The sequence below is a fragment of the Tasmannia lanceolata genome, unplaced genomic scaffold (assembly GCF_043159265.1).
Source record: "Tasmannia lanceolata isolate RefF3 unplaced genomic scaffold, GAP_Taslan_0.1 ptg000013l, whole genome shotgun sequence".
Taxonomy (NCBI): Eukaryota; Viridiplantae; Streptophyta; class Magnoliopsida; order Canellales; family Winteraceae; genus Tasmannia; species Tasmannia lanceolata.
Window position 1 is genome coordinate 17,287,336 of NW_027518690.1, and position 21,363 is coordinate 17,308,698.

The following is a 21,363-nucleotide window of genomic DNA, read 5'->3' on the forward strand; positions in this document are numbered from 1 at the left end:
CGGTGAAATGCTAGCATAGTAACCGTAAAGTAAACTTTAATCAAAGAAAGGCGAACTGCTGAGCATAGTAGCCTATCTTATTTGAACGGTGAAATGCTAGCATAGTAACCGTAAAGTAAACTTTAATAAAAGAAAGGCGAACTGCTGAGCATAGTAGCCTATCTTATTTGAACGGTGAAATGCTAGCATAGTAACCGTAAATTAAACTTTAATCAAAGAAAGGCGAACTGCTGAGCATAGTAGCCAAGAAATAAACTAAACCAAAGAATGGTGAACTGCTGAGCATAGTAACCTCTGGGGTCCACATGAATAGTAACCTGTGGGGTCCACATGAATAGTAACATGTGGGGTCCATATGAATAGTGCATGCTGGGCCCCATGATTTTTAAAATTTAATAGAAAGAACACTGAACACAGGGAACATTATTTTAGACATAGATGGACATTACCTGGACAGAAAGGACACTGCCTTAAAACATGAATTTGATAAAATTAGAATAAATTTACAGGTTATCCACTCCAAGGTGTAAGCTCAAACAAACATGTGATCGGAAAGCTAGATGTAAGGGTTTCTTATCTTCTAATTCTTTTTTTGTTATATTTGATGTAAGGGTTCCCTATCTTTTGATTCTCTTTTTGCTAAACTTGATGTAAGGGTTTTCGTCCATTGATTTTCTTTTGATATATGTAAGAGTTTTCTCCATTGATTCTCTTTTGATATACTGGATGTGAATATTTCATATTCTTTGATTCTCTTTATACGCAATTGCTATAAGAGTTTCTATCCTTCTAAGATCCACAACTGATGAGAATCCATGGGGGATCCTTTCTTTCAGACCCCATTCCTTTCAGATAAATGATTTTACTGATAAAGCTATAATTCTATTTTGTATCATCGAAACTTGTTTCCGTGAGATATGTTTATGTTTAGGGTTTATCTTGTGATACCCTAATTCTGAATATGGACTGAGTTATGATATGATGACGGGTGGACGCGTTATAGTCCTCCATGTGCACGTGGGTAAAGACGACTCTAGAGAGTGTAAATCTAGAGGATTATGAGCCGAGATATGGCTATGAATGAAAGCATCTATGCTTAATGAAGTCTATATATATAATTCTATATATATCAAGTTCTGTAAGTTTTCTCTATACGTGTGGAAAGTTTGTTGTGCTTATTCTTTCTTTCCATGTTTATAATGTGAGATGTCCAATCTGCAAAATATCATGTTCTTATGAGCTTGACAATTCTACATCACTTGTTGTTTATACCCTACTGGGCTATTTGAGCTCACCCTTTTTCCTTGTTTTATTGTTCCAACCCCCAGGTGAAGTATAGATGAGAGATGAGGAATGCTAGAGTTGAATGCAGAACTGTTCTAAAGGACAAATATGTTTAAATATGTATCAACTATGTCTTGAATTAAGATGTAATAAGTTAGACCTAATTTCTGTAAACCCTCTAAACGTAGTTGTTGTATTTGAGATCTTGGGAATAATGAAAGTTTTTGAGAAATATGATGTAATATTCTTCTACGCACCGAGTTGGTATTTCAAAAAAAAAATCGGGGCGTTACATTTGGTATCAGAGCAAAATTTAGTCGGTTTTGGAAATTAGGATTCAAAAAGATAGGATTAGAATTTACCCTATCTTAAGTTAGAATATGTTAACTATACCGCTAGTAGTTGGTTGATATAGAACTTATGTGCTATTTATAACTTCTGTGATACTTCTATAAATGTTTTTAAATATGAGTTATAATTTAGATTACTAACGTGATACTATGATATGAAGATGGCGGAGAATCAGGAACAGATTATTGCAATCGAGGCTGAGACAAGAAGGGGACGTGGCAGGCCACGCAGAGAAAGGCAAGCAAGAAACGAACAACCTACAGCCAACGCTAGAAACAACAACGCAGGAAATGATGCCATTGCCACTGCATTGGCACAACTAGCCCAAGCAATGACAGCAAACATGAACCAACAACGAGCCCCATCTACTCCACTTCAAAACGAAGGAGCTACACTGGAACAGTTTATAAGGCAACGTCCTGCTGCCTTCTCGGGAACTACAGATCCCTTAGAAGCTGAAAGATGGATTCACTCCATCGAAAAGATCTTTTCGGTGATTGACTGCACCAGCCAACAACGTGTAAGATTGACGACGTATAGATTGGACGGTGACGCGGATCAGTGGTGGAATTTAATCCGAAATACAAAAACCGAAGAAGAAATGAACGCAATGTGTTGGAATGAATTCAAAAGAATCTTCCTCGAAAAATACTTCCCACAACCACTAAAAGCTCAGCTAGTGAGAGAATTTATTTCATTAAAGCAAGAAGAGGGAGAGACAGTCTCCCAATATGAAGCAAAATTCACAAGACTGGCTCGATATGCAACCCACCTAGTGACTGACGTTCAAAGTAAGGTGGACAAATTCCAATACGGATTAAAGCCTAGTGTCAGGCGAGCATTAGCAGCTTTAGATTTTCAAAGCTACGAAGTCGTGGTGAGATGTGCTTTGAAAGTGGAAATTGAACATTTGGACTTTCAGCAGTCCAAAAACAAGTTGACCGGCGTAAAGAGAACGAATGAAAGCCAACTAGGAGGATCTGGAACAAAGAGACCTAATGTCAAGGAAGCAGGAGACCAGCAACATTGCTCAAAATGTGGAAAGAGACATGGAGGTGTCTGTTACATGGGGACACAAAAATGCTTCCAATGCGGAATGGAAGGACATGTGGCAAAGGACTGCAAGACGGTCCCAAAACGGGAACAAAATCCAACTTTGACTCGGAACAGTCAGCCAACCCTCAAGCAGACTCTGAATGCTCACCCAGACATCAAGTGTTTCAATTGTAACGAAATGGGACACTATTCAAATCAATGCACCAAGCCTAGAGCAGTAGGAGGAGGTCGACAACAACAACAACAGCCAAGGGGACAGGCCCGTACTTTTGCTATCACAACTGCTGAAGTGGAAGCAACGAATGATGTGGTGACAGGTACTTTGTCTGTAAGTTCCAAGAATGCACATATATTATTTGATTCTGGCTCTACGCATTCTTTCGTTTCACCAAAGTTTGCCAAGCATTTGAGCATACCACTTCAGAAGTTAGATGTAACGCCCCAGATTTTTGGAAATACTAACTCGGTGCGTAGAAGAATATTACATCATATTTCTCAAAAACTTTCATTATTCCCAAGATCTCAAATACAACAACTACGTTTAGAGGGTTTACAGAAATTAGGTCTAACTTATTACATCTTAATTCAAGACATAGTTGATACATATTTAAACATATTTGTCCTTTAGAACAGTTCTGCATTCAACTCTAGCATTCCTCATCTCTCATCTATACTTCACCTGGGGGTTGGAACAATAAAACAAGGAAAAAGGGTGAGCTCAAATAGCCCAGTAGGGTATAAACAACAAGTGATGTAGAATTGTCAAGCTCATAAGAACATGATATTTTGCAGATTGGACATCTCACATTATAAACATGGAAAGAAAGAATAAGCACAACAAACTTTCCAAACGTATAGAGAAAACTTACAGAACTTGATATATATAGAATTATATATATAGACTTCATTAAGCATAGATGCTTTCATTCATAGCCATATCTCGGCCCATTCATAGCCATACCTCGGCTCATAATCCTCTAGATTTACACTCTCTAGAGTCGTCTTTACCCACGTGCACATGGAGGACTATAACGCGTCCACCCGTCATCATATCATAACTCAGTCCATATTCAGAATTAGGGTATCACAAGATAAACCCTAAACATAAACACATCTCATGGAAACAAGTTTCGAGGATACAAAATAAAATTATAGCTTTATCAGTAAAGTCATTTATCTGAAAGGAATGGGGTCTAAAAGAAAGGATCCCCCTTGGATTCTCATCAGTTGTGGATCTCAGAATGATAGAAACTCTTATGGCAATTGCGTATAAAGAGAATCAAAGAATAGAAAATACTTTCATCCAGTATAGTAAAAGAGAATCAAAGGAAGAAAACTCTTACATATAGCAAAAGAAAATCAATGGACGAAAACCCTTACATTTAGCTTTCTGATCACAGGTTTGTTTGAGCTTACACCTTGGAGTGGATAACCTGTAAATATATTCTAATTTTATCAAATTCATGTTTTAAGGCAGTATCCTTTCTGTCCAGGTAATGTCCATCTATGTCCAAAATAATGTTCCCTGTGTTCAGTGTTCTTTCTATTAAAATTTTAAAATCATGGGGCCCAGCATGCACTATTCATATGGACCCCACATGTTACTATTCATGTGGACCCCACATGTTACTACTCATGTGGACCCCATATGTTACTATTCATGTGGACCCCACATGATACTATTCATGTGGACCTCACAGGTTACTATTCATGTGGACCCCACATGTTACTATTCATGTGGACCCCACAGGTTACTATGCTCAGCAGTTCACCATTCTTTGGTTTAGTTTATTTCTTGGCTACTATGCTCAGCAGTTCGCCTTTCTTTGATTAAAGTTTAATTTACGGTTACTATGCTAGCATTTCACCGTTTAAATAAGATGGGCTACTATGCTCAGCAGTTCGCCTTTCTTTGATTAAAGTTTACTTTACGGTTACTATGCTAGCATTTCACCGTTCAAATAAGATGGGCTACTATGCTCAGCAGTTCGCCTTTCTTTGATTTTACTTTACGGTTACTATGCTAGCATTTCACCGTTCAAATAAGATGATAAAACTTGCATAATCTATAGCGAGTTATCGCCTCTTATGCATGCTTTATCCTATTATTTACATAGGTGGTAGAACCAACCATATTAAATACTTTAACTATCTATATGAAAGACTTACAGAACCAACCATATTAAATACTTTAACTATCTATATGAAAGACTTACCTTGGTAGTGATGAAGTGGATGATTTCCTTTTCTTCTCCTCTCTCTCTTTTTTTTTCTCTCTCTCTTACTCTTTCTTCTTTCTCGTTCTCTTTTCTCTCTCTCTTTCCTTTTATTTTTCTTCTTCTTCTCTTCCTCTATTTATAGGTATTTTTTTCAACTACCGTCTTAAATTCACAACTACTCATTAATGATAGTGGTTGTGGAGTGACCCGCTTAATCAATGAATTAATGAAAGTGGTTGCGATGTGTCCTTCTGGTAGTGGTTCTCACTAGTGATGGGTCCCGCTGGCGTTGGGTCCCGCTATTTGTGGGTCCTGCTTGTTGTGGGACCTGCTTGTGTGGGGCCCGCTGATGTGGGACCCGCTTGTGTGGGGCCCGCTGATGTGAGACCCGCTGTTGGTGGGACCCGCTTGTGAATAGTACTCGGTGGGTCCTACTGTGAATAGTAATTTTGAATAGTTTATCTCAATAGTGAACTTACATAGTATTTCTGCATAGTAATCTTACGTAGTATTTCTGCATAGTAATCTTGCATAGTGACTATTGTGAATAGTAATTATGAATAGTGACTATTGGTAATTTTTTTATATGTGTAAGTATCTACTCATTTTTAGTTGACATCTGGGACGGTGGTTTAGTGGTAGGAAGCCGTTCAATCCTCGCTCAGCGTTGGGTTCGAATCGCGTACGCCCCATTATGTCAGATGTCCTCATGCCCGATTAACTCGGGGAAAAATGAGTAATGGCCAATGATTACCCACCTATGAGGCCATTTTTATTTATTTGTATATATATATATATATTTTACCGGTTATTACATTAGATCTTGAACTTTCTGTTAAAACGCCTGGTGGAAATTCTCTAGTTACATCAGGAGTTTATCGAGCATGCTCTGTTGATATTTGTGGTAGAAACTTATCGGTAGATCTTATCTCCTTACCTATTTTAGAATTCGATGTTATATTAGGAATGGATTGGTTGACTTTAAACCATGCTAACATAGACTGTTACAGGAAAGAAGTCAGGTTTACTATTCCTGATCAACCCCAACTTGTATATAAAAGCCTTGACAGAAACAAAACTCCAGCACTAATATCATCGTTGCAGGCAAGACGATTATTAAAACAGGGCTGTGAAGGATATCTCGCTCAAGTTCAAGTTGTGGACACGAGTAAAAAGAAGATGAAATTGGAGGACGTGCCTATTGTGCAAAAATACGTGGATGTATTCCCTGACGATCTACCAGGAGCCCCACCGAATCGAGAACTGGAGTTCTCTATCGAGCTAGTACCGGGAGCAAATCCAATATCCAAAAGACCGTATCGAATGGCGCCGATAGAATTGGAGGAACTAAAGAAGCAACTGCAAGAACTATTAGACAAAGGATTCATCCGGCCCAGTGTATCACCCTGGGGAGCTCCCGTCCTGTTCGTAAAGAAGAAGGATGGATCAATGAGGTTGTGCATTGATTATCGAGAACTGAACAATGTCACAATAAAGAACAAGTACCCGTTGCCCAGAATCGACGACTTGTTCGACCAACTTCAAGGTGCCATGTACTTCTCCAAGATCGATCTCAGATCTGGTTACCACCAACTGAAAGTAAAGAAGGAAGACGTTCCAAAGACGGCTTTCCGCACGCGATACGGACATTATGAGTTCATTGTCATGCCATTCGGACTAACGAATGCCCCAGCCGTATTCATGGATCTAATGAATAGAGTATTTCACGATTATCTTGACAAGTTTGTCGTGGTGTTTATCGACGACATTCTTGTCTATTCTAAGAGTCGCGAAGAACATGAGGAACATCTGAAGATTATTTTACAAACACTTCGACAGAAGAAGCTGTATGCCAAATTCAGTAAATGTGAATTCTGGTTGCAGCAAGTGGCGTTCTTGGGTCACATAGTCACCCGAGAAGGAATTTCTGTGGATCCAGCAAAGACTAAAGCCGTTGAAGAATGGCAAAGACCCACAACAGCAACAGAAATTCGGAGTTTCTTGGGACTTGCCGGCTATTATAGAAGGTTCGTGGAAAACTTCGCTCGATTAGCAAATCCATTAACGAAATTAACTCGGAAAGGCGCGAAGTTTATCTGGACCAAAGAATGCGAGGAAAGCTTCCAAACGTTAAAGAAGAGACTCGTCAGCGCACCTGTGCTAGCATTACCAACACCAACCGGAGGATTTGTGATCTACAGTGACGCATCAAAGGAAGGGCTCGGCTGCGTATTAATGCAAAATGATAAAGTTATAGCTTATGCATCACGCCAACTAAAATGCCACGAGCAAAACTACCCCACGAATGATATGGAATTGGCGGCAGTAATCTTTGCACTGAAGATCTGGCGACATTATCTGTACGGGGAAAAGTGTGAAATTTATGCTGATCACAAGAGTCTCAAATACATATTTTCCCAGAAGGAGCTGAATATGAGACAAAGAAGGTGGCTCGAGTTACTAAAGGATTATGACTGCACCATTCATTATCATCCTGGAAAGGCGAATGTAGTGGCAGATGCATTGAGTAGAAAAACTTCTGGAACCTTGGCAAGAATGCTAACCACTCAAAAGCATTTACTCCAAGATCTGAGAAAACTGGATATGGAAATAGTAGAACCGCAAACCAAGGGCTACATAGCACAGATGGTTGCTCAACCATCACTATTGGAGAAAATCAAGGCCACTCAAGTCGACGATCCTGAATTATAAGGAAAGATCGAAGCAGTTCGGAAAGGTAAACTTTCCGAATTCAATGTTGATAAAGATGACATCTTAAGATTCAACACAAGACTGTGTGTGCCCTCCGATCTAGAATTAAGAAGGAAGTTGCTAACTGAGGCACATAGTTCGGCATTCTCCATACACCCAGGGAGTACGAAGATGTATCGAGATCTTCGAACCCATTATTGGTGGAATAATATGAAGAGAGAGATTGCTGAGTTCGTGTCTACATGCTTGGTTTGCCAACAAGTTAAAGCAGAACGACAGCTACCAAAGGGAGCCTTACAACCACTAGAGGTGCCTATATGGAAGTGGGATATGATAGCAATGGATTTCGTTACGGGACTACCGACGACTACGAAAGGAAATGACACAATATGGGTCATCATTGATCGACTGACGAAGGTAGCTCATTTTATCCCAATATGAGAAAATTTTTCCTTAGATCAATTGGCGAAGCTCTACATCAAAGTAGTCAGGTTACACGGCATACCAGCATCCATTGTGTCTAATCGTGACCCGCGCTTCACATCTAATTTTTGGAGGAGTATACAAAAGCATTGGGGGACAAAGTTGAACTTCAGCACTGCCTTTCATCCTCAAACAGATGGTCAATCCGAACGGACAATTCAGACACTGGAGGATATGCTTAGAGCTTGCATAATAGACTTCCAAGGTAATTGGGACCAACACTTACCATTGGTTGAATTTTCTTATAATAACAGTTATCACTCTAGTATAGAGAGTGCACCCTATGAAGCTCTCTATGGTAAGAGGTGTAGAACACCGACGTGTTGGGATGAGGTCGGAGAAAGAAAACTTCTAGGCCCAGAGTTAGTACAAGAAACTACTGACAAAGTACGTATGATCCAACAACATATGAGGACGGCTCAAAGCAGACAGAAGAGCTACGCCGATCATCGACGTCGAGACCTGGAGTTTGCAGTGGGTGACCGTGTATTCTTAAAAGTATCACCTTGGAAGGGTGTGAGAAGGTTCGAAAAGAAAGGGAAGCTCAGTCCCAGATATATTGGACCATACGAAATACTTGAACGAATTGGACCAGTAGCATACCGTGTAGCTTTGCCACCAGCCTTGTCACATGTTCACAATGTGTTTCACGTCTCACTTTTAAGGAAATACTTGGCGGACCCATCACATGTACTGCAAACAGAACCAATGCAGTTGGAACAAGATTTGTCTTATGAAGAGCAACCAGTACAAATCCTTGATCGAAAGGAACAAATTCTTCGGACAAAGAGAATATCACTGGTGAAGATTCTGTGGAGGAGCCAAGCCACCGAGGAAGCAACATGGGAACCGGAGGAGGAGATGAAACAAAAGTACCCTCATCTATTTACTTCTTAAGGTACGTAAAATTTCGAGGACAAAATTTTTTTTAAGGGGGGTAGAATGTAATAACCGGTAAATATATATATATATATATATATATATATATATATATACAAATAAATAAAAATGGCCTCATAGGTGGGTAATCATTGGCCATTACTCATTTTTCCCCGAGTTAATCAGGCATGAGGACATCTGGCATAATGGGGCGTACGCGATTCGAACCCAACGCTGAGCGAGGATTGAACGGTTTCCTACCACTAAACCACCGTCCCAGATGTCAACTAAAAATGAGTAGATACTTACACATATAAAAAAATTACCAATAGTCACTATTCATAATTATTATTCACAATAATCACTATGCAAGATTACTATGCATAAATACTACGTAAGATTACTATGCAGAAATACTATGCAAGTTCACTATTTAGATAAACTATTCAAAATTACTATTCACAGTAGGACCCACCGAGTACTATTCACAAGCGGGTCTCACCAACAGCGGGTCCCACATCAGCGGGCCCCACACAAACGGGTCCCACATCAGCGGGCCCCACACAAGCGGGTCCCACAACAAGCAAGACCCATAAGTAGCGGGACCCAACGCCAGCGGGACCCATCACTAGTGGGAACCACTACCAGAAGGACACACCGCAACCACTTTCATTAACTCATTGATTAAGCGGGTCACTCCACAACCACTATCATTAATGAGTAGTTGTGAATTTAAGACGGTAGTTGAAAAAAATACCTATAAATAGAGGAAGAGAAGAAGAAGAAAAATAAAAGGAAAGAGAGAGAGAAAAGAGAACGAGAAAGAAGAAAGAGTAAGAGAGAGAGGAAAAAAAGAGAGAGAGGAGAAGAAAAAAAGAAATCATCCACTTCATCACTACCAAGGTAAGTCTTTCATATAGATAATTAAAGTATTTAATATGGTTGGTTCTGTAAGTCTTTCATATAGATAGTTAAAGTATTTAATATGGTTGGTTCTACCACCTATGTAAATAATAGGATAAAGCATGCATAAGAGGCGATAACTCGCTATAGATTATGCAAGTTTTATCATCTTATTTGAACGGTGAAATGCTAGCATAGTAACCGTAAAGTAAACTTTAATAAAAGAAAGGCGAACTGCTGAGCATAGTAGCCTATCTTATTTGAACGGTGAAATGCTAGCATAGTAACCGTAAAGTAAACTTTAATAAAAGAAAGGCGAACTGCTGAGCATAGTAGCCTATCTTATTTGAACGGTGAAATGCTAACATAGTAACCGTAAATTAAACTTTAATCAAAGAAAGGCGAACTGCTGAGCATAGTAGCCAAGAAATAAACTAAACCAAAGAATGGTGAACTGCTGAGCATAGTAACCTCTGGGGTCCACATGAATAGTAACCTGTGGGGTCCACATGAATAGTAACATGTGGGGTCCATATGAATAGTGCATGCTGGGCCCCATGATTTTTAAAATTTAATAGAAAGAACACTGAACACAGGGAACATTATTTTAGACATAGATGGACATTACCTGGACAGAAAGGGCACTGCCTTAAAACATGAATTTGATAAAATTAGAATAAATTTACAGGTTATCCACTCCAAGGTGTAAGCTCAAACAAACCTGTGATCGGAAAGCTAGATGTAAGGGTTTCTTATCTTCTAATTCTTTTTTTGTTATATTTGATGTAAGGGTTCCCTATCTTTTGATTCTCTTTTTGCTAAACTTGATGTAAGGGTTTTCGTCCATTGATTTTCTTTTGATATATGTAAGAGTTTTCTCCATTGATTCTCTTTTGATATACTGGATGTGAATATTTCATATTCTTTGATTCTCTTTATACGCAATTGCTATAAGAGTTTCTATCCTTCTAAGATCCACAACTGATGAGAATCCATGGGGGATCCTTTCTTTCAGACCCCATTCCTTTCAGATAAATGATTTTACTGATAAAGCTATAATTCTATTTTGTATCCTCGAAACTTGTTTCCGTGAGATATGTTTATGTTTAGGGTTTATCTTGTGATACCCTAATTCTGAATATGGACTGAGTTATGATATGATGACGGGTGGACGCGTTATAGTCCTCCATGTGCACGTGGGTAAAGACGACTCTAGAGAGTGTAAATCTAGAGGATTATGAGCCGAGATATGGCTATGAATGAAAGCATCTATGCTTAATGAAGTCTATATATATAATTCTATATATATCAAGTTCTGTAAGTTTTCTCTATACGTGTGGAAAGTTTGTTGTGCTTATTCTTTCTTTCCATGTTTATAATGTGAGATGTCCAATCTGCAAAATATCATGTTCTTATGAGCTTGACAATTCTACATCACTTGTTGTTTATACCCTACTGGGCTATTTGAGCTCACCCTTTTTCCTTGTTTTATTGTTCCAACCCCCAGGTGAAGTATAGATGAGAGATGAGGAATGCTAGAGTTGAATGCAGAACTGTTCTAAAGGACAAATATGTTTAAATATGTATCAACTATGTCTTGAATTAAGATGTAATAAGTTAGACCTAATTTCTGTAAACCCTCTAAACGTAGTTGTTGTATTTGAGATCTTGGGAATAATGAAAGTTTTTGAGAAATATGATGTAATATTCTTCTACGCACCGAGTTGGTATTTCAAAAAAAAAATCGGGGCGTTACATTTGCTCACAATCTCCCTGTTGACTGATTTCCTTTTGATTTCCCTTTGACTTCTTCTTCTCCAAATCCCCCCAACATCTACCAGCATCCAAACAGAGCATCTGAGAATCTGCAGCTCATTTTTTACCATCTCATGGACCTTATTTTCAAGGACAATTTTTTCATTAGGGCCATATCTATCGTACATCTGGTGGGACCTAGGGAGTTTTGGATCTTCCATCCGGTTAGGTTATCGTGGTTTTTTGTTTTTGTTTTTGTTTTAGGATAAGGCTATGAGTATGTCGTCGAGGCACATCCAATATGGGCCCCACAATGATTTCGACCGTTCATACAATTTGGAATTCTTAGGGCATGTTGGATCTATATATATGAAAAAGGAAATTATGAAAAGCTATACTTTCTTGAAACTTTTTTTTGTTTTTTGTTTTTTTTTGGGTTTTCTATTTTCTATAAGTTTTTTTTTCATAAGGATGATTGGAGTTAGGGCATGTTTCTATAATCTCTCTTTCCATTGTTTGGTTGACATCTAATACAGAACAGTAGAAGGTGCAGTCCCATAGGATGATCCTAATGTAAATACCCAAAATAACCCCCTTTAAATTTTCGTCCCCCTTGACTAACAAGGGGTGTTTTTGTCCGTTGGTATTTGACTCAGATTAGGGCTTTCTAATAAAGCCTATAAATAAATTAACTTGTGGCTAAGCAAATCCTAAACGGTTGTGCAGTCCTAGAAAGAGAAATCAGAGAAAGAGAAGGAAAAGACCGAGGAGATCCCGATTTCGGAGTCGAAGCCGCGAGTCCAGGTAAGATCTATGAACTATGAAGGATTTGGATACTTAGAAATCCTAAAATAAGGATTAATAAGAAAAAGAAATAAGAACTTTGATTAATATGGATTAGAAATACGAATATTTGGGTTGATCTTGAGTTTTCTTGGATCTAATATTGATTTACAATTCCAACGAATTCAAAATCGATATATAAGAATTTGAATTCAGAAATTTGAGTTTTGGAGATTCGAATAAGAATCTTTAGCGATTTTTCATAAATTGTGTGTTCGAATTCGAAGTGTAAAGTCGAGTTTGATGGATTCCTCTCGTCGATACGAATCCATCGGATCCGACCTCGCACAAATTGAAGCCCAAACAAATGAGTTATGGTCGTTTTACTGACAAAAAGGGTGAAAAATCGCCTTTTGAAGAAATCTAAGTCCGCGCATGGGGCAGACATCCAGAAAAATGGCAGACGTCCGTGAGTACCAAGTTTGGCAACAGATGGATCCTCGCACGTCCGGAACCGGCGTGACAATTTTTCCAAAACTTCAAAAATTCACAACTTATTCGTTTCTTGTCCGTTTTCGACGCTCTTGTACTCTGCTTGTCCTTCTTTTTGCACTAGTTTTTCTCGGAAACGAAATCCGAGTGTTTTTTGTCAGAAATGAAATCCCTAAAAGAGGGGGGGGGGGGGAATGGGCTTTTCCATGTCATTTTTTGACTTATTGTAAAAATTCCACATGTGTAATTCTATTTTCCCGGGAAAGCAAGTGAACACCAGAATTCTGTCTTGTCAAGGTCATGTCAAGGAAAAAATAGGCTGTTTTCCAGGTATTTGCTTTCCCGAGAATGCAAGTGAACAGAGCCATAAAGAAAAATGATATGCTTCTAATGGAATGTTTAGACAAAATATTGAAATCATGGATAAATATTTTACTAATGTTAATATGCTTGCTTCAATTAATTTATATAATGCAAGTTTGTGTCATACAAATAAAAAAAATGTAATTTGTAAATTGTAAACTATATGGAGCTCTTAACCTCTAGTGATAAAAGATACTTTATATCATTTATAGATATTTATTTATTTTTCTAAGTTTATATTTATCTATCGATTGAAACATAAGAGTGATTGAAACATAAGAGTGATGCATTAAAAATATTTAAAGATTATTTATAGAAACTCACAGGCTCATTTAGGTGCATCTTCTCAGTGAAAATGAGAGTAAAAAAGTGCAAATTATGAATTTACTAATGAAATGAATTTTCAAAAAGGAGAAAAGGGTGTAGAATTAAGAAAAAATAAGGATACAAAGCCTTCTTCGTCACTTCCCTTTACTCCAAGAAGAGGTGAATGCTGGATATATGTGGGAACTTAATTGTTAGTTAATGTCTTTTAGGATGCATTTGGATTGTGGAAGTACGAATTGGAATCAAAGTCTTATTCCGATCATTCCTATTCCAATTCCCCCCTTAAATAGAATGAGAAAAAAAAAATTAAATAAAAATTTTAATTCAAAAAATTCTAATAAAAATTTCATTTCAACCGGGGCAGAATCAAAATACCAGCTCTTGGGTCTGGAAATAGATTCCAGTATTTTCCCCTGTGTGTTAATTTTGCCCTTTTGATTCCATTAATTTTTTGGACAAAATGCCAGAATTAGGGGGAATTGGAATCAGATCCCAATTCCAAATGAAAAATCTTAGGATAAGGAGTCTCTATTATTTTTGGATCATGACTAGTCTATATATGAAGGCCGAATGATTTGAATTATTCCCAGTAAAATTTATAAATCAATATTAGGGTAATTTTAGGGATATTTGTGTCTTTTTCATACTTACTTCACTTTCATATGTAAGCATGACATGAGTATGATTTCACAAGAGGTGCAAACACTACATTCCCTCAACAGAGGATAGTAAATACTAGGCAGAGAAGAGGGCATTTAAGTAATTAAGTCCGACATAGTATCAAAAGCCTTTTGGACATGGCATGGGCTAGCTCAGGAGCTTTGTTTTTTTTGTCATTTGTGAGTGATGTGTCCTATTTGTTTTCGCAGTAACTTTTTCCCCAAACACCCAATTTTATGCCGGTAATTGATATTTACGCCCCTTTTCATCACCAGGGACACCTGGTGCCAGTGTACCGATGACTAAAGGGGGCCTAATGTACTTGATGTCGGAAGAATCTAGTGGCCTTGATTGCCACGTACACTGGCGCTGGGTGTCCCGGGTGATGAAAAGGGGCCTAAATATCACTGCCTCGTCAGTGTTTGTTAAAATGCGTCAAAGAAAGGCGTTGGAGTCTCCTTTACGCCAATCGTCCTTTTCTGTCAACTACATATTTTCTCACTATAAAAGATCCCCCCTTTTATTTCCCAACCCACCCCTCTCTATCTATATATATCTATCTATCTCCTTCTTGTGGTTCTTGCACTTGGATTAATTCAAGAACTGAACATGGGTTCTTTTAGTTTTGTTGAATTGAGGTGAAAGAGGAGAGTGGTTTGGGAATTGGGTTCCTTTGTTCTTGATATGGAGAAGGTGAATCTTGTTAGGAATAGAGTGATGAGAGTGCCTCTTGGGTTTAGGTTTCATCCTACAGATGAAGAGCTTGTTGTTGAGTACCTCAAGAGGAAGGTTTACTCATGCCCTTTGCCCCCTTCCATCATCCAAGAGGCTCCTGTATTCAAGCATGATCCTTGGGATTTGCCTGGTCTGTTACAATTTTTTTTTTTTTTTGCTTTCAATGACAATTTCAATGTTTTTTCTCTTTTTCCAGCCATTATGATTTTGCTATTCTTGGTTTGTGATTGGCTAAGATAAAAAAGCATTCTCTTCTTTCCATCCTCTCATAATTTTTAAAACTTTGGTCTAATTATAGGATTTTGTTTTCAAAACACATTGAAGTACATCACCACAAACTTTGGGAATCAATGCTAATTATAGGCTTCAGTACCTAACTTTTAACTATAAGGTCATGTTTGGCAACCATGAATTTTTTTCAGGGAATATTAGTTTGCTAGGTGGTGAGAGAGGGTGGGAGAGGGAGAGAATTGAGAGGAGATGATCCAAAGTGGCCAAAAAATAGGAATAATAGAACTCTATTTTGAGTATAGTTTTTCTTTTCCCTGTTTTTTCAGCCACTTCTTCTTGATTCTCTCTCTCCCACCCTCCTTGACCCTCTCAGGAAAGTTAACATCCCATGGAAAAAATCTTCTTGGCTGAAAAAATGGCTTATGTCTCTTGCTAATTATGTGGTTCTGTTCTAAAACACATTGAAGTACATCACCAGTAGATAGATTGTTAGAGGGTGGATAGTGAATATCAATTTACATTTAGATATGTGATATGTTGCATGAAGTTCTGTTGCAAAGTTCTTTTATATGATTTAGTTACTATATGTATGTCATGCTTTTGAGAACTGGGTGCATGATTCGCTCCGTCCACGTAATTATGCATATACTACTAATAGCACATTTTGTCATATGAAATGATGATGTACCTAAGGCCATGTTTGACAACTGCAACAAAAAAATTTCCATGCAATATTAGCTTAGTCAATGATGAGGGAGGTTGGGAGAGGGAGAGACCTGAGAGGGACGATGAGAGGAGAGCGTAAGAAAAGGCTGAACAGTAAGGAAAAATAAAACTCCAGCCATAACTTGATTTATTTTTCCCTTATTTTTTAGTTACTTCTCACCCTCTCAACATTTCATGTTTGCCGAACCTGGCCTAAATGTGATCTATTGTATGGGTAATTTTTCGCTGTGATTTGTTCTGATAAATGGTTTTTTTGTTCCCATATGTTTAGGCGATTCGAAGCAAAAGAGGTATTTCTTCTGTGTTAGGGAAGCCAAATACCCATTTGGGAAACGACCCAATAGAGCAACCTGTTCGGGTTACTGGAAGGTGTCTGGTTCGGACAAACCAATTGTAGCTTCTAGAGGCAATCAAGTAGTTGGGATGAAGCAAGTCCTGGTTTTCTACACGGGAAAGCCTCCAAAGGGGACAAAAACTGATTGGATCATGCATGAATATCGCCTCGCCGATGAAGAAATCAGAGGCTGCATATTCCCACAGAGGAGAAACTCCACTCAAGTAAGCTTCTTCTATCGATAGTTTTCTCACATTTTTTGGCACAGAAAAAGTAACCTTTATTGGGCAAGAGTGACATGTCTTTTTTCACAGAAACCCATTTCTAATTTTTCTGAAAAAGTTGTGCTTGACTGTTTTATCTGTGCTTCAAATCATTCTAGTTCTTCTCAGTGTTGAAGTATAAATGATTAAATAACACCAACTCTAACAGCTTAAGCATTTGGAGTAATTGGTTGTTTCACATGGTATCAGAGCCATTCCCTTACGGTAGGTCTTGGTTCAAAACCCAACTCCTCATTGATATTAAAAATCGACGTGTACTGTCATCCCAAAAGAGGGGCCACATGTGCTACATGTAAGGCCAACCCAAAAAGAGGGTCCACACGCAAGGGTGGAGCCAGGAATTTACACTTGGAGGGGCCGGGCTAATTTACACTTGCCTGCATTGGTCATTGCGGGTGGGGGAGGGTCATTGGTGGGGCCGTCGCCACCCCCATGCTATATGTGCCTCTGCCCCTGCCCACACGTAGGAGTGTTGAAGTATAAATGATTAAATAACACCAACTCTAACACCTTAAGCTTTTGGAGTAATTAGTTGTTTCACACTCAGGAGTATGATGATTAGCTCTGTAGGAACACATATCTGTAGATTTGCTTATAATTCTCTTATCATTCCTTAATTTTATGTGTCTTTCTTTGCAGAATTCAATGATTCAGATAGAAGATTGGGTTCTATGTTGCATATTTCTGAAGAAAAGAAGGGCCAAAATTGATTCAGATTCTTCGGCGTAATGAAAGAGAGGGATAAGTCCTTCAATTGGCTGTACCAGAACTTGGGCTTTGAACGTCCAAGAAGAATAACCATCCACTATTTAACACTAACCACTTATAGTAGTGTTTTGGGCCTTTGTCTATGTTACAGCTCAACAGCTGAGAGAATTAACAGTTACTTAGAGATGTGGAGATTGTGGAAGTGGGTGTTTTTGTAGACAAATCCAAAATTTCAAATCAATGTTAATCTTTCCCTTTTTGCATTCAGACATCTTTTTGCAGACCCACTTGAGAGAGAGGGTAACACATGCTTTTCAGTATCTTAGAGCTTTTTTTTATGAAAAGGCACATTATTTTCTTACGAAAGAGTTGAACTAAAGGATGGGAAAAAAAGAGAGGATCAGTGAAAAGAAAGGAAAAGAAAGAAAGATAGCAAATAATTTGTCAAAAGAGATGCCTTCCCCTCATGCATACAAGAATGAGTACTTAAAGAGAGGGGAATCAAATCCTAGGCAACTTGGTCACATGAACACCAATTTGAGCAGAATATGATAAAGGTGAAATCCCTCAAAGGAACTCCATGCTCAAATTATGCTCACAATGGATTACATCTGCAAAAGTTTCAGTCCCTTGAAGCCATAACTTTTTTTTTTTCTGAATGCTTTATCTTTAATTATGCAGAATGTCTGTAAAACAGGACTGGGTCTGGCTTGGTCTTGAAACTCACCCTGTGAACAGAACTGAGTTGACTAAGCTGAGGTTTTCTTTGACTGAGCAAAGTTTTCTGAGTTCTTCATCGCTTATTTAGGTCTAAATTCAAGTCGATTAGGCCGAGTTTGGGTTCACTAGTGAGTTTCTAAACAGACTGCTCACATCCAATATGACACTGGTATTTTCTATATCCTATAAATTCTAAGGCTTACTGTTTCATTTGTAACTCAACAACAACAGAAATTAAGGATCGAGTTTAATCGGAATCGGACTACCATGTTTTAGTATTGCACATACTCAGCTTGTCTTTTCTTTTTTAACCGGCTTCTTAGAACTTTTTGGGAACATGGTAGTGCAAATATCAGCAGCCCCAATTACTTTTTTTTTTCTTAAATGCTTAAATCGAAAACTAGGATTAAATGTCGTCAGAGTTATCATATTTGGAAAGTTAAAGAAAAATAAAATAAAGCAAGAGTCCAAATTCTTGCCCATCGACTGGTTAATTGATTATCAGGTTATATCCATAGTTACAAGTGAGGGAAACACTGGAAAAAGGCACATGTATTTTTTTATATTTACAACATGTTTTAATAGGGTTACTCCATGTTTTGATAGCATTTGAGTATTGTAATAGCCATGAAATTGCTAATTAAAAGTGTAAAATAAAGCAACTAGTGTCATTATCAAAGAAGGTGGGTGGGTATCAGTCCCCTAAATGGACATAGGTTTCTAAATAAGAAAGAACAAAAAGAATGAAGGATGATAATGTGTTTTTGTTGCTAGATTTGTATGTGAGTTCAGTTTCACACCATGTCATTTTCATTACTTTTGGATTTCTTAACAAGATTTATAAATAATATATAAGAAATTGATGAATTAGTTGTGAAATTAATGTTTTCGTGTATGTGGCCACTAAAATAGCTAAGCCACTATTTTTTTGGCCAAGGAATCAGTACTATATAAAGGGATTTTGCAAGTCATTGGTGGGGTCGTCGCCACCCCCATGCTATATGTGCCTTCGCCCCTGCTCACATGTGAGGAGTGTTGAAGTATAAATGATTAAATAACACCAACTCTAACACCTTAAGCTTTTGGAGTAATTAGTTGTTTCACACACAGGAGTATGATAATTAACTCTGTAGGAACACATATCTGTAGATTTGCTTATAATTCTCTTATCATTCCTTAATTTTATGTGTCTTTCTTTGCAGAGTTCAATGATTCAGATAGAAGATTGGGTTCTCTGTTGGATATTTCTGAAGAAAAGAAGGGCCAAAATTGATTCAAATTCTTCTCTGTTGCATATTTCTGAAGAAAAGAAGGGCCAAAATTGATTCAGATTCTTCGGTGTAATGAAAGAGAGGGATAAGTCCTTCAATTGGCTGTACCAGAACTTGGGCTTTGAACGTCCAAGAAGAATAACCATCCACTATTTAACACTTACCACTTATAGTAGTGTTTTGGGCCTTTGTCTAAGTTACAGCTTAACACCTGAGAGAATTAACTGTTACTCAGAGATGTGGAGATTGTGGAAGTGGATGTTTTAATAAGCAAACCCAAAATTTCAAATCAATGTTAATCTTTCCCTTTTTGCATTCAGACATCTTTTTGCAGACCCACTTGAGAGAGGGTTACACATGCTTTTCAGTATCTTAGAGCTTTTTATTTATTTATCAAAACCCACTTGGCGCACCTCCATTGTGACCTGGTGGTCACAGGTTCGAGTCACAGAAACAGCCTCTCACAAACCAGGGGTAAGGCTGCGTACATCTAGCCCTCCCCATACCCCGCAATGGCGGGAGCTATTGCGGGGAGCCTCGTGCTCTGGGCAGCGCTTTTCACCCTCTTTTCTCACTCATGCCTTCTTAGGTCTCTCCTCCTCCCTTCCCCCTCTTCCGCCACTTGATAAACTAGTATTCAATGGAAAAAAACAACATTTCATGTTTGCCGAACCTGGCCTAAATGTGATCTATTGTATGGGTAATTTTTCGCTGTGATTTGTTCTGATAAATGGTTTTTTTGTTCCCATATGTTTAGGCGATTCGAAGCAAAAGAGGTATTTCTTCTGTGTTAGAGAAGCCAAATACCCATTTGGGAAACGACCCAATAGAGCGACCTGTTCGGGTTACTGGAAGGTGTCTGGTTCGGACAAACCAATTGTAGCTTCTAGAGGCAATCAAGTAGTTGGGATGAAGCAAGTCCTGGTTTTCTACACGGGAAAGCCTCCAAAGGGGACTATAACTGATTGGATCATGCATGAATATCGCCTCGCCGATGAAGAAATCAGAGGCTGCATATTCCCACAGAGGAGAAACTCCACTCAAGTAAGCTTCTTCTATCGATAGTTTTCTCACGTTTTTTGGCACAGAAAAAGTAACCTTTATTGGGCAAGAGTGACATGTCTTTTTTCACAGAAACCCATTTCTAATTTTTCTGAAAAAGTTGTGCTTGACTGTTTTATCTGTGCTTCAAATCATTCTAGTTCTTCTCAGTGTTGAAGTATAAATGATTAAATAACACCAACTCTAACAGCTTAAGCATTTGGAGTAATTGGTTGTTTCACATGGTATCAGAGCCATTGCCTTACCGTAGGTCTTGGTTCAAAACCCAACTCCTCATTGATATTAAAAATCGACGTGTACTGTCATCCCAAAAGAGGGGCCACATGTGCTACATGTAAGGCCAACCCAAAAAGAGGGTACACACGCAAGGGTGGAGCCATGAATTTACACTTGGGGGGGCCGGGCTAATTTACACTTGCCTGCATTGGTCATTGCGGGTGGGGGGGTCATTGGTGGGGCCGTCGCCACCCCCATGCTATATGTGCCTCTGCCCCTGCCCACACGTAGGAGTGTTGAAGTATAAAACTATAAATGATTAAATAACACCAACTCTAACACCTTAAGCTTTTGGAGTAATTAGTTGTTTCACACTCAGGAGTATGATGATTAGCTCTGTAGGAACACATATCTGTAGATTTGCTTATAATTCTCTTATCATTCCTTAATTTTATGTGTCTTTCTTTGCAGAATTCAATGATTCAGATAGAAGATTGGGTTCTATGTTGCATATTTCTGAAGAAAAGAAGGGCCAAAATTGATTCAGATTCTTCGGCGTAATGAAAGAGAGGGATAAGTCCTTCAATTGGCTGTACCAGAACTTGGGCTTTGAACGTCCAAGAAGAATAACCATCCACTATTTAACACTTACCACTTATAGTAGTGTTTTGGGCCTTTGTCTATGTTACAGCTCAACAGCTGAGAGAATTAACAGTTACTTAGAGATGTGGAGATTGTGGAAGTGGGTGTTTTTGTAAACAAATCTAAAATTTCAAATCAATGTTAATCTTTCCCCTTTTGCATTCAGA

At 38.3% G+C, this 21,363-nt stretch overlaps 3 protein-coding genes across 5 annotated transcripts; all 3 read left to right on the top strand.

Annotated features, from left to right (window-relative positions):
- Positions 1-1,795: 1,795 nt before the first annotated feature.
- LOC143891031 (uncharacterized) lies at positions 1,796-7,622 on the top strand. Its single transcript, XM_077395688.1, has 2 exons — positions 1,796-3,008; positions 5,773-7,622. Exons 1-2 carry the CDS (start codon positions 1,796-1,798, stop codon positions 7,620-7,622), a joined length of 3,063 nt encoding a protein of 1,020 aa, XP_077251803.1.
- Positions 7,623-14,798: 7,176 nt separating this feature from the next.
- On the top strand, positions 14,799-17,552 carry LOC143889911 (NAC domain-containing protein 83-like). Its single transcript, XM_077394312.1, has 3 exons — positions 14,799-15,132; positions 16,231-16,517; positions 17,217-17,552. Exons 1-3 carry the CDS (start codon positions 14,952-14,954, stop codon positions 17,304-17,306), a joined length of 558 nt encoding a protein of 185 aa, XP_077250427.1. The 5' UTR covers positions 14,799-14,951; the 3' UTR covers positions 17,307-17,552.
- Positions 17,553-18,159: 607 nt separating this feature from the next.
- On the top strand, positions 18,160-21,363 carry LOC143889910 (NAC domain-containing protein 83-like). 3 transcript variants are annotated; one of them, XM_077394311.1, is made up of 4 exons: positions 18,160-18,174; positions 19,208-19,865; positions 20,034-20,320; positions 21,026-21,363. In XM_077394311.1, exons 2-4 carry the CDS (start codon positions 19,634-19,636, stop codon positions 21,113-21,115), a joined length of 609 nt encoding a protein of 202 aa, XP_077250426.1. In that variant the 5' UTR covers positions 18,160-18,174; positions 19,208-19,633; the 3' UTR covers positions 21,116-21,363. The 3 variants fall into 3 exon arrangements, with proteins under 3 accessions (XP_077250426.1, XP_077250425.1, XP_077250424.1); XM_077394310.1 differs by lacking the exon at positions 18,160-18,174 and adding an exon at positions 18,994-19,117; XM_077394309.1 differs by lacking the exon at positions 18,160-18,174 and having other exon boundaries at positions 19,063-19,865.